Genomic DNA, 19,799 nt, shown 5'->3' with positions numbered 1-19,799 from the left:
CTAAAAATATGGTTGTGATCCTGAGGTTGTGTAGAGCACGTTGGTATATTCAATTGTCCATTTTGAGCAATGTATGAGAAGTTATTACGAGAAGTTGGTTATGTACTTTAAAGTTAACGTTTTTATAGCTATTTCGCATATAGGTGACACGTATCCCGAGGACGAGCGTGCACACGCGAGGCAGGGGGGCTACGACCCTTCTACATACCAGTGAGTGGGCTTTTGTTTTCCGTATATACCTATATACATTTATATTCCTAGAAATTGATAAAACAGAGTTATTTGTTTTATGTCATGCACAATATTATTATAGTTTATGCATCATCACATGCATTAGTAGTGACATATAAATACATATGCATATTGGGTGCTGTGGACGCACAGGTAAGTGTCAGGTAAGTGATATTCATATTTACAATCAGCAGTAGTTTGAGATGCTTAGAGAGCTCATAACCTGCACCCCCGGTGTTAGTGCTCCCGCCCAGAGTAGGGCACAGTCCTTCACGTGATGTTCACCTCCCGCACCACATGCTCAGCTTGGATCCAAGTTAGGTGCACAGTCCTGTCGTACAGACCACTTTAGGTGGTTCCGACTCGTAGGTGACCCGCGATTATTCGCACAGTCTTCACGTGATCGTAGCACTAGAGCGTACATATGTATTACACCCAGGCCTGTCGTACAGACCACTATAGGTGGTTTCGACTCGTGGGCAGGTTCAATTATTGAGTTTGAGATTTGAGCTCTATATGCAGCCGTACAGGTCACGTTAGGTGACTCCGGCTGCCAGATGTTATGCTATTGATGTGATTTATACCTGAGCACTTGCATTTCATTATGAGATTCCGACATGGCATATTCGTGAGAATGATTGGCATATAATTGAGCATGTTTGGCATACCTATACATACGTATATATGTTATTTTCTGGGAAGTATACAGGTTTTACGGCGAGGGGTTAGAAAGTATTTTTATACATGGTTTTCGAAAGATTTGTTTTTGCCCACTCACGCTTTTGTTTTTGCGCCCCTCCAGGTTCTAGTTGCTTAGCAGTTTCGGTGGTCTCCCAGAGGGTTCTTCTGGCTTTTCTGACAGATACTCACCAGCGTAGGGTCACCTTCGGGTGTACTTTTATCGCAACTTTTCTTTGGACTGCTGTAGTCTTGCTCTGAATTTGTATCTCACTTACGCTAGCACTTGTATTAGTACTTTGCATGCTAGTTTTAAATTATTCGTACTTTTTATATTACTACTTTATTAGCTTCCGCACGTGCACATGGTTACGTCACCTTCGTGTGACGGCCAGCACGCCCTGATCTCGGTCGGGGTGTGTCATTCATCTTATGCCTTTTATTAATTAATTTTTTAATTTTCTTCCGAATTTTTTATACCGCTACTTGCAAATCTCTTTTAATTTTTTTTTATAAACATACTCGACAATGTGTTTAATTTTTTTTGCCCATATGGTCGTTCGTTATTTTCTTTGTATGCAAATGGATGAAGTAAAATATAGCACCATGCAAAGAAAGAAACAACCACCCACACTTGTAAAATTTCATGGTTCTTTCATGAAAATTTAAAAATGGAAAATTTATGAAGTGATATAGAAATGCATATTTAGGAAATCCCACATAAAATATAATTTTCTAATTTTCAAGGGCAAAACCATTATTTTCTTCGTACAGTCTATCTACCTAATCAATTACACATTTATCCTACGATATTGAATATAAATATTAAACGTTAGTAGTTCAATTGTTTTTAAATAATTTCGAAATTGGTGGATAATTATAGTTTGTCATCAATTATTTCTTTTTAGAAGAAAAAAAAAACCTACTTTTAAACAATAGGATAGCATGAGACATAAGAAAATCTCATTCTTTATGGACATCTTGTACACTTGAGACTTTGTTTTCAAAATAGAGTTAAGGGTGCCAAGTCAATTACAGCTTTTCAAGAACTCATTGGTGAAGAAAGGTACGTGACCTCGGTGGTTTCAATGAGACATTATATATAGTGATTTGAACATGCAGCTAAAGTTGGAGGAATTGGATGTCATCCGGATTCATTTTGTGGGAATCTTAGGGATCTCCACATCTTAGTCCGTTATCGTGTATCGTGCGGTCATAAATCATTTGATTTTTTTTATTTAAAATTAAACACAAATAATATCTGACGAAAACTAGTCACACGATGTATAATGAATGACTAGAATATGGAAATCCATAAGAACCCACAAAGTGGATCCGGAGAGAATCCTCTTCCAAAGTTGGAGGGCTAGTAAAGTTCGTCAGGATCCAAAACAATTACAGTCAAATGGGATCTGATTTTGAAATTGATTTTCTTGAAGCTTGCTACTACACTACAACATTGGCATATTGGCTTATTGGCTTATTCTCTACTGGCTGGTGAATCTATTAATTGGAACGTACATTGATATCAATTCTAAAGCTTCGAAAAAAAAAATGAACATCTTCACGACCGAAGGAAGACATTGATGCTTTTCTGTCAACCAACTGAAAGAAAGACAATTGATATTTTTCTGTTGACCAAGAGGGATTTGCCGCCGTAAGTAGGTGGTTGATATTGAAAATGTTTTCAGGAGATACAAACATCCTATTGTTAAAACATGTAGTTTAGCAATTGTAATTCGATGATGTACAAAATCGACGAGATTTTAGAATAACGTAAAGTATCAAGTTTGTGATATTTACTCGGTTGCCTCGTCACTAGTGAGGATAAATATATAAAGAGATAAAGATAGGGAAGCAAACACAAGATGTATTTGGTTCACCTTAAGTTTGACTACGTCCATGGAGCAAAGGAGTTCTCATTAATAGTGAAGGGTTTACACAAATACATAGGTTCAAGCATAATCATCATTAGTGAGTTATAATGAGTAGTTTAAGTACAATAATGACATTAGGGATTTGTTGTAGGAGAATGGTCTTCTTTTATAATTGAGGAGAGTCTCTAGCTTTTGTCCGCAGTTAATGTGGAACTCTATGAGTTTTATTATAATATTGACATGTATCGTGTTGTGATTGGCCTCCTGGTTGGAAGAAAACTCTTGTGCTTCGACAGGGGTGCCTCAACATGAACCCCTTAGTGGATCCTTAAAAGTATGAAGTTTACCAGTGCTTAGTAGTTTCAAGATTGATCAAGTATGGTGCAAACATAATCATTATTATTTTTTGCTATGTTAATTGTTCTCTTACATACTATCAAATATAACATATTGAACATGTTATATTAGCGTAAATTTAAAACACATTCCTCATATAAAATCCAGAGTTACATTACCAATCTAACATATCAGATTGTTTCTTGAAAAAAAAAAACACATTTGAATTTCAGATTGAAATTGCAAATAGCAAAATCAATTTTTTCCTATTCGCTCAAAACAGGTACTCAACTAAAGTTGACCTTGAAGAACTAAGCCATGGCACCTGGACTTTGACCATCTTATCAACGTAATGAAACTTCACTCCCTCCCCATCGATCTTACAAGCAATTGGCTTTTCTGAAGCAAACATTCTCATTTCTCCACAACCCTTCATTCCAATTCTCACCAAACTAAGGGAATCTTCATGTTCCTCAAATTCTACTGACTCAATTGCACCGCCAGTGTTAAGCATGTTGACCAATCCAATCGGAGCAAATTGGATTGGTTTCTTCGGCAAGACCCTCACCGGCGAAACGGTGAGGAGCTCAAAAGTAAAAGGCTCAAGTGAAATCTCTATGTTCTCTAATGGCTGCAAGAGCTTCAGCTTGTTTTGCTGGAACATATACACAGCAAAAGTGTTCACTCCTTTGATTGAAATTGGATTCTTCCCTTGATTCCATTCGACATCTTTTGGGCTAGCCAAACAGGTCACAGACTTTGAGCAGTCGGGGGCAATTTTGTTACTCCTGGATTTAGAGCACCATCCTCCGCCTTGACAATTAAAAACACCTAAAACTCCAGTGTACTGTAAATACATGCAGGAAAACATTGAGTTGGCACTACAACTAAGAAGGGTCAAGCATTTAGGCTAGGGAAATGATTTTCACCACTCATTTTCTTCCTCTTTACATTCCTCTCAATCTCTAGCATTTGGATTGAATAAATCAAAGAATTATCAAGGAACATAAATTAATAACGTAGGTGTTCAGAGGGGTTTGTGAATTTCATTTCCCTAGGGTTATATTGCTAGTTAGCTTACGAAACATTACTACATTTTGAAAGGAGAAAAGCCAATGTCAGTGGTCACAATACTCACAACCTATAACAGTTGTAAGTCACACAATTACAAGACTTACAACCATTAGCAGTTGCAAGTTACGCAAGTACTCGCAAGTCATATGACCGACACTATCTTCTCTCAAGGAAATAAGTTTTAAAACATTTATTTTTTCTGTTCACGCACCAATGTTTATTTCTATTCTTTAAAAAATAACACATGTATGTAAAAACGAAAAGAAAAAAATAAAGAACTGTGGCGAAATGACTTCCCTTATTTCTAGAGGGTTTCTTACTTTGTTGAGGTTCCATATCTTGAGCATTGTTTTCCCATCATGCACAGGGTCTTCAAATAGGCAATCCCTAGAAGGAAGGGCATAGTGTTGGCATCGCAGTACGGACCCATCTGGCAACACCAGGTTCTTAAGAAGCTTGAAGTTGTGCTTTCCAACAGAGTCACTAATGTAGATTGGTCCTCCAGATATGGCTCTTGATGCAGCATGGAACTCAGCGCACGGGTGCGTAGATTGAAACATGTCCCAATCTGGCTGTATGATGTTGCCCATCCAAAGGCTATTGTAGGCGCAGTGCACCACGTGACACCCTTGCAACCAATATGTCCCACCTGCTTGCTCCATCGTCTCAGAACAGAAATCATCTCCTATACAAAAAAAATAATGTCGTGTAGACGTTAAGAAATTAATTAGACCTTCGATTTATTCTCTTTTAACTTGTACCACTCCATTAATTTTCACAATAAACATTCATTTCAGCTAATTACGGTCCTGAAATTGTCAATTATCTCTCTATTTTTCAATCAATCAAGATTACATTGAAAATTCCATCTAAATTAGTCACGTGTTTTGCCGCATGATCACCATTCTTCCTCCATTGAGGTTGAACACGATCACCATTCTTCCTCCATCAAGGTTAAATACAACTTTCACCTCACTAAAACCCCTCACGTGAACCCAATTCTTCTTTGTACAGGTTTGATATTGGCCTTAGAATAGCAACAAATACTTAAGAGCGGTAAAATGATGTTTTCACCCGCTTGATAGGCTCATGCTTTGTCCACGTGACAACATTTAAATGGAAATGTAAACTCTAACAACGGGAAAAGATAATTGGTTATTTATGAACGTTCAAAAGAATAATGGACTAAAATAGAAGTTCACAATGAAAATTGACCACTTACAAGTTCGGGATGTAAATCAGCACAAACCTCAAATAAATTTCAGAGTGCAGAATACATGCTTGGAATATAAAGAATCTACATACCAACACGTCCAAGGGCTATGGCCTCGGTTCCGAGGTACATAAAGTAATTGCTGTGCTGCATGCTAGCAATCACCCCATTGCCATTGAAATGCTTCCTCACAGAAGCAGTCAGTGCCTTGTAATATGCTTTAGCCAACTCAACTTGACCGCCAAAATCCTCGGATAACATCTCAAGCAACTGCACCACGGCATGAAATGCTTCAACTAGAAATTAAATCTCACGATTTAACTTCCCAATCTGATATACAAATTCATCTTTGCAATCTAACATTACCAATGATGATGATGTTTTTTTGGGCACTACAAATGGTGCCCTAGTGACCCGTTAGTAATAATGGACTATAGACCCCCTAGAGCATCTCTAAATGAGATGTCAAATATAGTATGTCAAAATTTTATTTGATGACTGATGTGACAAATTGAATACAAATGCTAAATTATCTTATTTTTCAATGGATGTGTCAAATATTTATTTTATTATTTTATTGGGCCTAGAGTTACATTAACTATTAAAAAATAATCAAAATTAGTTTTAGTTTTTGTTCTATTGGTTGTTAATGAGACCCATGCATTAAAAATTAAATTAAATATATTCTTTGTTTGCTGTCAAAAAAGGCATCTACAAAACAAGGAGTCAAATGACTCACATACCACATCATATATGGTATATCCATTGGAGAACCCTTAAATGTCTTTTAATCCTATTTGACATCTCCTTTGGAGATGGTCTTATACACCTTTATTTGTGACTATTGATCCCCAATCATCACCTTTGCTGCTGGCAACTAGTACCATTAGTCACCATTTAGTCAATATAGAGTTAGTGACCCTAGGATATATAGTGACCCATTTTGTTTGTCACCAACTTTCGTAAACTTGGTGACAAGACAATAAATTTGAGAAAATACCAACAGTCATAAATAAATGTGAGAGAATACCGAAATACTCACTAACGGTTAAGAAACTGTGAAAAATGCCATGTTTTCTACCAATCTCTAAGTTCATCTTGATTTGCAGGGGATAGAAATTCAACATCATATAGTATAATGACGATGTAAACTAGGTTAATTGGTGTCGATAAACTCATGAAATGTCGCATGACAAATATCAAACGCTATTAAGTAAGACATGTGACTCGTGTCCAAGTAATTAAGTTATAGAGGCAATAAATTATTGTAATAGCTTCCGCCCATGCGTATTCAAAAGTATAGTCACTTGTGTCTTAATGGATAATGGATATGATGTTAGTTTCTACTCATAAATGTCTGCTTCAAAACTCCATCTTTCTTAAATTATTATAGTAATTTTACATTCACCCTCCTTTTAGTAATAATAAATTTAAAAAAAAGAGTTGCAAGAGGCAAATAACAATACCATAATTAATAAAATAGTATGTAAACAACAAAAGAGAGCTTACGTTTATGACATCAACCTTGACACCATCAATCCCCACCGACTGAAGATGAGAGTGAATCCCCTCATATAGCTTGTGGGCCACCTCCGGCAGAACCAACCCAACTCCATTCCTCACAATCTTGTCCACCGCCGGGTCCTCCATTGTCCTCTCTAATCCCGGAGACAACTTAGGACTAACCACCCTGCAGTACTCTTCGGGCATCCCTGGACTATTAATCCCAGGCTTAATTCCACCCCAATACCCACAAAGCGCATGCCACACATACACATGCTCCACACTCCCAAATTCCTCCTTCAAATCCTTAACAAAGCCACCCAAGCCCTTGCCAGACGCCCCCTCATAGTCCTTAAATTTATAATTCTCTTTAAAACTAATCAGCCTGCATGGCATTTGTTCCCCAGCTGATATCCTGGCCATGCCTTCTTGGCCCTCCACTGAGTCCTCGTCCGGACAGATTGATTGCCACCCATCATCAATGAGGACCAGTCCTGGAGGGCACCCACCCTCCACCAGGCCCTTCACACCTTCCCACACCCCTCTGGGGTGCACATTAAGATAGAATGCATCCCACGTACACCACCCAAACTTGTCCACTATTTTTGGTACAGTTTTTTCCTCTAGGAGCTTGAACGTCCCCAAGTGGGCCCTCACCACCTTCATTGCCTCCTTGACCAAGCTATACGGGTCATCACCGCTACCTTGCATATACAAGCAGCTCCTGAAGTTCGATGCGCTGACACGTGTCGAGCCGCTTTCCATGAAAATGTCCAGGTAGTCATCGTTTGCATGACTCGGTTGGAGAGAGGTCCTGAAGGGTCCTTCCAGAAGTGGAAGAATCACAACGTAAGGGAGCCCGGAGTCGTTTTTGTCCAAGAGCATCATCTGGGTCTCGTGCTCCAAGTCGTTTCCGGTGGTTCCGGTCCAGCGGGTGGCCCACCAGACCTTGAACCGGAATATGCTCATGAACTTGATCGCAGTGAGTTTTCCGATATGGACCACGTGGCGGCTCCTAGACTCGTCGGCGTCGAAGCCAAGGAAGCAGCCGGAGGGGGTCTTGTTAAAAGGTGACAGGGTAGCTGTGATGTTGAGAGGGACTTCAGTGAGGATTGGGTGGCCATTAGCGAGAAGGTTGGATCCTTTGAGAGTTATTGGGAGTGGTGACGTGTCATTCACAAGGGCTACATTAATCTTAGTTATGCTTGAAGCCATGGAAAGCTAGCTAGCTTGTTTTTCCTCTGAAATCGATAAGGTCGGATTGACCAAAACAAAAAGGTTGGAGATGAAGATTGAGAGCGATAGCGGTAGGTTGGCAATTAGAAGAAGTAGTGGGGGGAGGATTATCAAGAGAAATGTTTTGTAAAGAGATTGTGATAGCTTGGTTATAACACTCGTAACTATAAAGGGAGGAATGACATAGGCACATTGGGTGAATATAAATAAAATATGCATGGTATTCCTCTTCTAATATCACAGAATTTTTTTTATTTGCTATATATATATATATAACACCACACGTAGTAACAGTGGACGAATATGTGCATTCTCTCAAGAGGAATACAATTATTCTCTTATACAATTTATGTATGTGATGCTATTCCTAATAACACTGATACGTTTGTGATATACACCTGATAAGAAATAGTTAAATTGAAGACAATATCAATGATGTCGATGATGGTCATGATGACTAAAATTTTAAGCTTCTTTAGATAGAGACCTACAACTACTCATGATTTCTATGTAAAAAACCACCTATCTATAAACATTCAACATACGCTTACATTCACACCTTTGTGGATGAGCTCATTCTTCTAGTTGCAAATAACGTATCTTCAACATAGATTTTTCATAATTGGAATTGTTCAATCTCTTAATCTTTATATGAAGATAGTAGGGCAAGCTAAGGTGACTCCTTATCTTCGTCGAAGAAAGTGAGAGAAAGAGCATAGCCCAGGAATGAACCATGTCGATCCAGCGATTTCAAAGAAAGAGGGAAGGTGAACCAGACCATAGGGATCTCTTAACACCTTGGATCCGCTTACTTACACTGCAAGACTCTAAGTCGTGTGACTCGTGTCCCACAACCCTTAAGTCTAGCTCAAAGCTCTGATATTAAAATGATTGTATTTCTACTCAGTGAGACGATATAGACACAAAAGGTTTAAGCTAAGCTTCAAGGCAATCTCTCTATCAGGCCCTACTGCTTCAGTCTCTTTCATCCTTACCAAAAGTCATTCGAATTGGTGATCCTTTAGCTATCCAAATGTATTAAGCATACAAAAGATGTATGCATCAATATATTTGGAGGACTAAACTGTCACCAATGTGAATAATTTTCTATGGAGATGATCTTCATGAAGATTAAGAGATTGATCTGTTTTGATTCTGAAATCTCTACGTAAGATACCTTATTCATCAGTGGAAGAATGAGCTCGTCTCCCTAAAGAAAATGGTATTGTCCAACCGAACACCCTCCACCTTATGCCACATAATATGCAAGTATTTGCAACTCATGCTACAACCCTTCTATCGTTTTCTCACCCATAACCCTTCAATTTCAATCATAATACCCACATAATACGGGCATTAAAGTCTGATTACTCCTTACATTTTTCCTTTTTAAGCTACCTATAATTATATAGTTAGAATTAATCCTATACTCGAGCGCTATAAAATTTTGGAAGGAGTTTGCCTCAAATTAACTACCACATGTAATCCAACACACGATGGAACAAATTAAGTAGACAAAGTAGTACGTAGTGTCTATTGTCTGCTAGCTCGATGAAGACACGTGTGTGACAAAGATGTTGCTCTCAAAATTTCAACGGCCTTTATCCATGCATGGTAAACATTAGCTAATGCCACACACAGACACATCAGCCTACACATGGCACCCCAATAGCTTCTCCACACACTCCCACGTCCAAAAGCCAACCGCCCACAGCGGTGCTTAACACCTCAGCACATTGTCATGATTTGGTTATCTTTAAAACGGATAATATTAGAGAAATCAAATTTAGAGACTAAATATACAAATTAAATTATGTATTACCAATAAAAATAAGCATGTTTATTAACGTATAAGTAATAAATCAGTCATCAACTTTTATGTCCTTTAGATTTCAAAACTTTGTCTACAAATTTAGTCTTTCTGACATTACTCTTTTAAAACACTAGTAAATTGTGTACTCGTTAAAGAAGTGTTTATAAAATAGTTAAAAGGGTTTATGTTGAAAACGTTTTTATAGCTAATTCTTACTAAAATACAAGTAAAACCTGGAAAGAAAAAAAAATCTTATTAAAGGAAGTATTTTAAATACTTTTTAAAATTTAAAAATATTTTACTAAAAGCATTTTTAATTATTTTAAAAGCACTTCTAAACAAATCCGAATCTACTAGTATTCTAAACATAGCCACTCCTTTGTAATCCTTTGTCTCTGTTCAAAATTTCTACTCTTTTTTAGTATAGGTTAGTACCTATTAAATGCCGTTTGTATTTTTTTAACAAATAATATTATCTATATTAAGGAGATGGAAAGTGGGATAAGTCTCACAATTAGCTCAAATAACGAGAATCGATCTTAAAATATTTAATTTATAAGTGAAGAAAAATATCATTAAACCATAGATAAATGGTCTTGTATTAAAAAACAATAACTATTCTCCTATCAGAAAAGAAAAAAGTTTAAAGGACTTCAGGCTGGCCCAGTTATAGTCAACATGGCCCAACTTGAGCCCAAATTCATCATCTTTCCTTTGGCAGGCGGTTCGTGCGAGCATACCGTCGTAGAAAGAAAGCCACCTAGGCCGCTCCGACGGGTCTCTGCTGATCTCGAAACATGCACGTATAGAACAAATCAAATGGCGGCGAGTCCGAGTCCCTCAGAATCCGACCCGCAAGACGCCCACAACTCCTTTGTTTGGGACGAAAGCTCTCAGCTCTATTTCCATGCCGGTAGTGGATTTTACCACGACCCAACAGCCGGCTGGTACTACAGCACCCGAGATGGCCTTTACTACAAGTTCGAAGATGGAAGTTACGTCCATCTTCCCTCTCCCCAGGTACCCTCTTTCGCTTTCCGCTCTTTTAAGTCTTGGGCTGACTGAAATTTTTGAACTTGTTATTGGTGTTCTTTAAATTTATGATTTTTGTTTCTTCTTCTATCTGTCTGGTATTAGGTGGAGTGATTTCTAGTTTGGTTGGAAAATTATTTTCAGGATGGTAATTTGGAAAATCCCAATCAAGAATATCAATTTTCACATGAAAATCAACGCATACAAACTGTTCCGCAGGAACCCAATGAAGTTGCAGGTGTGCCATTGCAATTCCTATTGCTTTCTGTTTTTGTGCGTGTATATATGTGTGTGTGTGTGTGTGTGTGTGTGTATGAATTTATATATATAAATATATATATTGATTTACTACTATTGGAGCATATTCAAAGTTTTAGACTTTTAGTCGTTTGGACGTGTAATGTTGATCTTTGGTTTGGGGCAGTGAATTAGTTGTTTTGTAAACAGGGGATACAGATTGCCGTGGTAGCAGTGATGTACCCGGAATTCCCCCTCCTGCCTCGGAATGGTATTGTTGCTCTCGTGTTGCTCTCCCTTAGTAGTTTGATTGATTGGTTAAATGTTTTCCTAACTCGTGTTTTATACATTTTTCTAGGTTGGAAGATACGCTTATTGATCTTTTCTTGACGGGTTATTCCAATTTAAAACCCAATGCTGCTGATGATATGACATTGCTTCCTGAAACAGATGTTGAGTTGCGAGCAGACGGTTTGTCCTGAATTCTGCTATCCTTTTTTTTTATTTATAAAAGATTGCTGTGGTTGGAGCAGGATTTAAATGGTTTTGTTTGGTGTAGTTGCAGGGAACAATGATAGTCACGAGCTCAATGAACGTGAATTGACTCCCGAGGACCTTGATGCTGCAATTAAGTCAAAAGAAAACGTCTCTGATGAAGGTATTGCAACAATGTTGCGGCTCATTACTGATGACTTGATATCCACTTTCATTTCAATAAGTAGCAAGTAGGTAATCTGTAGGACTTTTGGTCTGTCTGTCTTTCACTGCTATATAAATATATGTAAGTGATGATACCCCAACAATATTGAAACATATAAGCATATCTGGCACAGGTGCTTCATGGGACGAAGAGAACTGGCGAGCACAGTATGGTCAGGTCATTCAGTCTGAAGAAGCGTCTATCCCAGAGTCTTCCCTTGTGAGTTTATGGGACTGGGAAATGATCACAAAGCCCAGAAAGGATGGAAAAGGTGAGGAAGCAAGGCTTGTTGGGAGATTAGTGAGACAGTCTGCTAAGCTTCATCCTGCTATGCCTTCTGGTGGTGGCCGTCTAAAAACTGCTCCAATATGTGAAGTACTTCTTGATCTGGTACGAGTTATAACAGGTTTGCATTTTCCTCTAACATAAGACCTACTTGTATTTTGTTTTGTGCTGTGTTCTGCCTGCTTTTTTCAGTTACCAATTGCAAAATTTGATTGTTACTTGCAACCACCTTCTTGTGATTCTTTCAGGACAAATCTATAAGTTGCGGAGTCCCAGTAGACGATACCTATCTTCCTTGCCAACTTATGATTCTTCAAATCCAACAAAAGATTGGGGCTTCCCTGAATTATCAGTCAACAAACAAATTCTCCCCAACTCAAAATCCAGTGTAAACTGTGAATCAGAAACTTTAGATGGAGCGGCAGTTAGCAAGGATTCATCTCTGTTGCGTGGCCAAACATACGAAAGGGTAACTTACACATGTTCAATTGCTGAAGTTTTACCCTTGTTAAATATCATTTTTTAAGTAGTCCACGTAGAGCCTTGAAGTTTTGCCTTTGACATAACCAATCTACATAAGCAGTCCCATTACGTCAATAGATAACTTTCAACTTCAAGGAAGATGGTTTTAGACTATCGCTCGTATACTTGTTTGTCAAGTAATTACTAGTCAGGTGCAAGAGGCTCATAGCCGAGTCTGTCAAACTGTTAACGAGTTTGGGCTGAGTGATTTAATCCTCATTTGTCTGTTCTTGTCTATATGAAACTGCATTTCCCTGATAATTTGTCTCCCGTCAATTTGACAGCATGAGAGCTATGCATATAAGGATAGAGCTGCTGATAGAAGAGCCTTGCACGGTGGTTTCGGAGTGGGTCCAGGACAAAAGAATTCAATAGTTGGTGATGGTGATCTACCAGATGTCTCTACGGAGGAAGCCGCGGCAGAGGCCTTGAACATGTCATTTGGAGAGGGTAGTTATGCGAGAAAAATTCTAGAAAGCATGGGCTGGAAAGAGGTATTTGAATTTCTTAATAGTATAGAGCTGCCCATTAAATTATGGTTATAAACTTAGAAATGGCATAGAGCTGTCCAGTGAATAGAAGACCCGTTTACTTGTTTTAAACTCGTATAGCAACGTATCTCCTGGTTCGCTCGGTGTCTTAATTCGGTGATAGCCATGTTTGTTCGCCGTTTTTAAGCCTTGCTCATCTTTTGTCCCTCGGATTCGAATGTGCGCAGGGAGAAACGCTTGGCAAAACTACAAATGGATTGGCGGAACCTATTCAGGCACACGGCAACATTGGTAGTGCTGGATTAGGGTGGCCTCAGGGAAGATTTACGCACCACGACAGCAGGGCCTTGTAAATTTACTAAATTAATGTCTTTTGTTGGCTTCCGACGGTTGCTTAGATAACACAGCTTTTCAATCCCAAACAACGAAGAACTGTGCTGTTTCTCGGTGCATTTGTGACAAAAGACCATTTATTTGCATGTACACATCTTGGCATAGAAAATGTCTGTCTAGTTAAGCATTGCAAGGACATTCTACACGTTCATTGACGAACTTTTCGTTACGCTTTTATCAAATTAGAGTGTCAATAACAACTCCTAGAAAAATAACTCATTTTACCTTAGCACTAAGAGATAGTTTCATTATTATCCAGTGCTTGAGGACGTTAAGAGTGACAGCTCTTTTTAAACGTGATTGCAAGGTCATTCTACACGTTCATTGACGAACTTTTCGTTACGTTTTTATCAAATTACAGTGTCAATAACAGCTCCCAGAAAAATAACTCATTTTACCTTAGCACTAAGAGATAGTTTCATTATTATCCACTGCTTGAAGACGAGTGACAGCTCTTTTTAAACTTGATCTTCAATATTTGTCCAGTATTAGTGCTTCGAGTTTGAACTGAGACTAGTATGCTCGCTTTTCAGCCATCTCCGATAAATGGGTCAGTTTTACGCATTTGGGTCGATTTCAATCGGTTTTATGAGTTTGCGTCGATTTCTATCTCACCTTTTAAATCAATGGGTTACAAATCCAACCCCTTCTACCAACGGATCACTCAAATCTAATGAATTATGCTAATGGGTCATCCGTTTCGCCCTTTAACACTCGTTCGCAATTCTTTTTGAAACTTTAAAGTTTCACCCGTTAGTATCATGATCCTCATCATCAGTATCCATTTGCATTATGCATAAACAAAAATCATTTGTTTACTATAATCATGCAAACACCTAGACTAACCATTCAATTCATTAATAATCAAAGCAAAGATATACTTAGACACATAATTTTTCGTACCAAATAAATAAATACCCTACTTGGAGTTAAAAAAAAGGTACATTCCTCAATCAAGAGAGACGCACACCTAACAAAAAAGATAAGCTTCAAAGGCCTAACACTGTACCATCACCTGAAGACTGCAAAGACACAAAAGTTCTCCTCGACAAAGCGAGAGAGTGGCCCCTACTAAAAACTGGAAAGAAAGAGAGGATCAAGAAGGATTGTCGACCTCATAGAAAACTACCAGCCTCATATCGCTGCTGCCGGATTTTCTTTTAACTTCTGCTCCGTAAATTTTGGCCACGCCCTCGTCAAGCACCTCCAATCTTAGTTGTTGAGTGAAATATTCAAAGGAGCGCCGGTCAAAAGCAGCAACAACTCTCACAAGATGCAGGTTGGCATTCTTTTCCTTGTTAATCTCATCCACGGTGAAACTGGCAGGAGCCATGATCAGGTGATGATCCACAGGATATGGAGAAGGACGGGGACGAGGAAGTAAGAAACCGTAAGTTGGCAGTTTCTATAAAACAAGTCCGTAGTGTTACAACCACACACAATTAGACAATCCTCGGCAAAAAACAAAAAACAAAAACAAAAAAAAAGCTATACCTCGATAGCGAGGGCCAACGTATACTCAGGGTCACACATTAAAGTTGAACCTGTATCAGAAGCAGCGGTACTTGCAATTGTAGAATCTGCTACAAAGTATGCATCTGCTCTTAGAAAACATAATACAACAACAACAACCCGGTCTTATCTCACTAAGTGAGTTCGGCCATATGAATCCTAGAACGCCAGTAAGTGGGTTGGCTTTATTGATTCACTTGTGTTGAATGGAGATAATTATTCATATGCGTTGTTTTGTTCGCGTAGTTAAATTGATAGTTAAGGATGAATTGGATCTGAATAGGAATAGTATTAATTTGATAGTTAAGGATGAACTGGAATGGTATTGAGACTATTCGGAATGGTGTTGCAATATTGGTTTGGGTAGCAAAAAGATAGGAAAAATCTGTTGAGATAACAAATGAGAAAATTAGGAAGTTAGTCCTTGACTGCAAAACTAGATTAGGTTGTATATAAGGACGTATTTCCTCGTTTAAAGCAGCTTGAGCCCTCATAAAAATGTTCCAAGTATAGAAGATTGGGTGAAGACCTAATATGGTGGATAGCAAGAAGTTTGGTCGTGTGTTTGTTGTTATAGTCAAAACTCAATTTGTAATGATAAATTAACAAGCTAATTGAACATATGTATAGCATAAAACAGTTACCTTCCACTTCCAGAAAGTTTACGAGCCTCATATCGTTGCTGCCGGATTTGGTTTCAACAACTGCTTCGTAAAATTTGGCCACGCCCTCATCAAGCACCTCCAATGTTAGTAGTTGACGGAAATAACCAAGCAGCAACAACTCTCACAATATGCAGTTTGGCAATTCGTTTCCTTGTTAAACTCATCCACGGCGAAACAGGCAGGAGTCACATGCACGGGATGATACACAGGATAAAGAGAAGGACGGGGACGAGGAGGGTAGACACCGTAAGTTGGCGGGTTCTGTAACAAAACTCCGTAGTGTTACAACCACACACAATTAGACAATCCTTATTGCCGAAAGAGAAGAAAAAAAATGGTAGTACCTCGCCGGCGCGGGTGGAGACATGTTCAGTACCTGCAATTCCAGAATCTGCAACAAAGTTTGGATCTGCTGTTGGAAAACATAATGATCTAGTTTTCCCCGTATTTCCAGCAACCAGAACCAAGTGTTTTTTTTTTTGGGGGGGGCGGCCGTAATATGTTGCCCTAATAATATTCATGTCTATGGTATACGATATACTACATACAGGATTTCTTTTTTGGTGAAACAGCGTGGAAGGGGATATACATATTAGATTTTGGCTCATCGTCCTCATCGTATTAATAATATGATGGTGGAAGAAATCAACCAAACAAATCGAATCGGTTAAACCCTAAACCCCGAAAGAAACCTACTCAATTTTTTGGATTAACAAACCAAGTAAACACACACTACAAATAACGATTAAAAATCACCCAACTGAATCGGTGAACTAAAAAATTACAAACTCATCCATAGAGACGACGAGATCCGAAAGTGCTTTCAAATTTTCTCCCTATTTCTTCAGGCAGTCGTGTCGTCTGCACTGTTTTGCTTGCTATATATCCATCTTTTGTGGCTTGTTTTTTGCATTTAAAAGTATTGTGGTCGGTTGGGCTTTCCTAATACCATTAGATTTGGGGGGAAATAGCGGTTATCGCCTGCCCGCGGTTCCATAGTTTCAATGCCTTTAGTAAACAAGACCGGCCCAGATTATGACCGCCTAAGTGGAATCTTGATAGGCCCGTTATAAAACTATAGCCCATTTTACTGAAAGGATCCATTAGGCTTTAACCAATAACCAGGTCATTTTTTTTTTTTTGTCAGAAACCATATTAAAGGGAAAGCGAGGGTTCGAATCCGAGACACAAAGTGTTGAAGAGAAAAATCCCTATCCACCAGGAAATTTCATAACTTTGCAGCACACGCAACACCTTCGTGGATAGCACACAAAACACCTTACCAACTAAACCTTGGTGGGATTCGAACCTCAATTGGTAAGGTCCCTGTTTTAATTGTCATCCCACTCAAGTTCGAGTCTCGCAGCTAGCAATCCTCGTTGGTATGTGATTGGTAAATTTCTATGTAAATCAATACCAGTGGACAGTTAGGTGTCTCCTTCCCGCTTAAGGTTATGGGTATGCTCTGGCGCTGGTGTGTGAATAACCAATCTCACCCTAATTTTTTTGTTACCAAAAAAAAAAAAAACAAAAAACAAAAAAAAAAAAAAAAAAAAAAAAAAACTCCTCAAGATGAAGATTGGTTTCACTTTTAATTGGTGTTTATGGAAGAGCCATCTACAAGATCAAACACAAAAGTAGTATAAAATCAATTAATATCATCATTTCCCTGCAAAAAATTTGTCTTGAATTTGCTCCATCCTAGTTCCTACATAGTATAATCCACTCACCAAGAATGGCAAACACCATGTACTATGCTTGTCTTTGGACTTGATTGGTCTCGTTTCATGTCTCCTTTCCCACCACCCCTAGTACTAACAACCAATTAATGTGATCCACCTGTGCTAATCACAGATTAAAGTATGTGTTTAGTGAATTTTTTTAATTAGTGTTGGTGGGAAGGAGGTATGTCCATGTCTTCAATCAAACCCTCATGCTAGATAGCTGTGTTTTAGGCTTCCATTTTAAAACAATCCCACGTCGTTGGTCATATATGGTTCACATATATATGGAAGATGAAGACAAACTACCTTTTGCTTCAAATCTCGCATAGATTGGCCAGGCAAGAAAAATATTTAGGTATACAGAGTAATTAATTAGTGAATTAACTTTTAAATATAGGTCATAGATCATAACTAATAATTACTGTTAATAATCTAGCTTACAATACAATTATCCCGTGATTTGTGAGAAATTTTTGTAGGTACTCAAAACACAAGTTACGTAACATACTTTTCACATGTTGAAACAAAGTTGATAACATAATTGATTTATTATGCATTAGTGTATATGAATAAAAGATGAATTCATGTGTTGTAACATAAGTAAAATAATAACGTTGTGTGATCATGTCCTGAGCACACAAAATTTCTCAATTTTGACGGTCACTTAAATTTGTAATCCCATGGTTGGCTTGTGAACACGTGGGGGTGGCACTCATCAAGATGAAATATACATTTCTTTTTACGAGTAAACCCTTTTTCCCTAATCTTCATGGATGAGAAAAAGGTTAGGTTGATATGATTGATATGAGGAAAAATTAGGGTTTGTCGGCAATGGGAATTTACAGATTTAAAGAACGAATCAGTTCAGTCATGAAATTTTTATGGAGGGAGGAGACATCTTTTCAACATTTGGGCCCTTAGGCTTAGGTTTCTTTGGAGTCATTTCAATTTTCTTCCCTAGCAAGAAAATGTGGTTCAAATAGTTTAAGTAAATTATGGGTTGTCGAAATAATAATAGAAAATCATTTTCTTAGGTTAGGTGGAGGTTGTGCTTAAGCTCTCATAGACTTCTTTTACAATATTAGTAATCGTGGAGTTGTTGGCCATTTATTTGGAATCGTAATTAAGTTGACCAAAGAAATTAAAAGATGATTAGGAACTAAGTTATTAAACTAATAATCTTATTTTAATAGATTTTCATCTACTAAATCTAATTTTTTTAACGTACAACGTGTGCCACATTCCCTTGACTTCTCTTAATTAATCTATCACATGAATCACATTAAGTAGGTTACGTATCCATCTCCCAAAATTAGAAAGAAAAGAATATCAAGTTGTGTTTTTCTCCTTTTTTTTATTTCATAATTTTGTGCTTAGCATAAATAAGAATGGGAAAAGAATAAGTCCAAATTTTCGACTAATCGACTAGGTATTTAAAAAAAGAAAAGAAGACTCTACAAGCTTATAATATTAATTAGAACATAGAAGTTTAGTGATCAACAAAAATTAGTCAAAATTTGATATTTGTATTTTAATAAAACGAGTTCACATGATCTTGCATTAATCTAGTTTTATACATATACAGATGTATCGTGTGAAACTAATATGTTTATGGTTTAGATTTTGAGGTTGGTTTAGCATTAAGATAAACCCTAAAATGAATTATGATGGTAATTAAGTACGTGCTCTACCATTACACCGTAAATTTGAACGCTTAATTAATCAAGTAGTTCTTAATTATTACTAGCCTATTGTGAGGCTAGTTCATCCATTCTTCTTTAATGTAAATAATATCGTTAATTAAAAAAAACACCAATATAATTATACATCTTAGTAAGATATTTTAAAATTGTCTTGTACATGCAGAAAGTAAAAGGTGATTCTTCTCCGACAATTATATGTAACATGGTACAGTTGTATAAATGGCTCAAAAAAGCATTGTTCTCATAGGTCAAGGCCACGACAAAACTACATGCAAATAGTTTAAATTCGAAAACAAGTTTAAACCATTCACATTCACTAATCCTAATTTCTTTTGGTACGAGTAAGCTTTTCGTTCTTTACCTTTTATCCCCAACAAGCGACAAGCGTGCGTGTATGCACGTATATATATACGTACAAAAAACAAACGGCTTTTTGACTCCAACATATCGACTCTAGTGTAATTTTACACTTTTTAGCATATATACCATGCCATGAATATGAAGCAAATAAAGCTAGGGCAACAATACTTGGACATAAAAGTACATGTGATTTATTCGCAAATACAAAACCAAC

The 19,799-nt window shown here is 37.6% G+C and overlaps 2 protein-coding genes across 3 annotated transcripts; one reads left to right on the top strand and one right to left on the bottom strand.

Annotated features, from left to right (window-relative positions):
- Positions 1–3,396: 3,396 nt before the first annotated feature.
- On the bottom strand, positions 3,397–8,127 carry LOC103952978 (galactinol--sucrose galactosyltransferase-like). The gene is made up of 4 exons (XM_009364687.3): positions 6,919–8,127; positions 5,502–5,679; positions 4,517–4,881; positions 3,397–3,969 (listed from the first exon to the last, which is right to left on the bottom strand). The coding sequence occupies exons 1-4, from the start codon at positions 8,125–8,127 to the stop codon at positions 3,397–3,399; spliced, it is 2,325 nt and encodes a 774-aa protein (XP_009362962.2).
- A 2,502-nt stretch (positions 8,128–10,629) lies between these two features.
- On the top strand, positions 10,630–13,759 carry LOC103952979. 2 transcript variants are annotated; one of them, XM_009364689.3, is made up of 9 exons: positions 10,630–10,981; positions 11,138–11,231; positions 11,441–11,501; positions 11,589–11,701; positions 11,796–11,888; positions 12,064–12,336; positions 12,464–12,684; positions 13,022–13,231; positions 13,456–13,759. In XM_009364689.3, exons 1-9 carry the CDS (start codon positions 10,640–10,642, stop codon positions 13,579–13,581), a joined length of 1,533 nt encoding a protein of 510 aa, XP_009362964.2. In that variant the 5' UTR covers positions 10,630–10,639; the 3' UTR covers positions 13,582–13,759. The 2 variants fall into 2 exon arrangements, with proteins under 2 accessions (XP_009362964.2, XP_009362963.2); XM_009364688.3 differs by having other exon boundaries at positions 11,790–11,888.
- The last annotated feature ends 6,040 nt before the right edge of the window (positions 13,760–19,799 follow it).

Source organism: the organism of the source record quoted next, unplaced genomic scaffold, assembly GCF_019419815.1.
Source record: "Pyrus x bretschneideri cultivar Hongxiangsu unplaced genomic scaffold, Pyrus_bretschneideri_v1 Contig27, whole genome shotgun sequence".
NCBI lineage: Eukaryota > Viridiplantae > Streptophyta > Magnoliopsida > Rosales > Rosaceae > Pyrus > Pyrus x bretschneideri.
The sequence above is the reverse complement of the archived record's forward strand: the minus strand, read 5'-3'. Positions and strand labels throughout refer to the sequence as shown.

What these genes read in the sequence shown, in the direction of transcription:
- LOC103952978 (XM_009364687.3), bottom strand. Translation starts at nt 8,127, where the DNA reads ATGGCTTCAAGCATAACTAAGATTAATGTAGCCCTTGTGAATGACACG. An exon ending in CATAGCCCTTGGACGTGTTG is followed by an intron (nt 4,882 to 5,501) that starts GTATGTAGATTC and finishes TTTTTTGTATAG; the next exon opens with GAGATGATTTCTGTTCTGAG. An exon ending in AGATATGGAACCTCAACAAA is followed by an intron (nt 3,970 to 4,516) that starts GTAAGAAACCCT and finishes ATGTATTTACAG; the next exon opens with TACACTGGAGTTTTAGGTGT.
- LOC103952979 (XM_009364688.3), top strand. Translation starts at nt 10,640, where the DNA reads ATGGCCCAACTTGAGCCCAAATTCATCATCTTTCCTTTGGCAGGCGGT. An exon ending in TGTTGAGTTGCGAGCAGACG is followed by an intron (nt 11,702 to 11,789) that starts GTTTGTCCTGAA and finishes TGTTTGGTGTAG; the next exon opens with TTGCAGGGAACAATGATAGT. An exon ending in AGAAAACGTCTCTGATGAAG is followed by an intron (nt 11,889 to 12,063) that starts GTATTGCAACAA and finishes TATCTGGCACAG; the next exon opens with GTGCTTCATGGGACGAAGAG.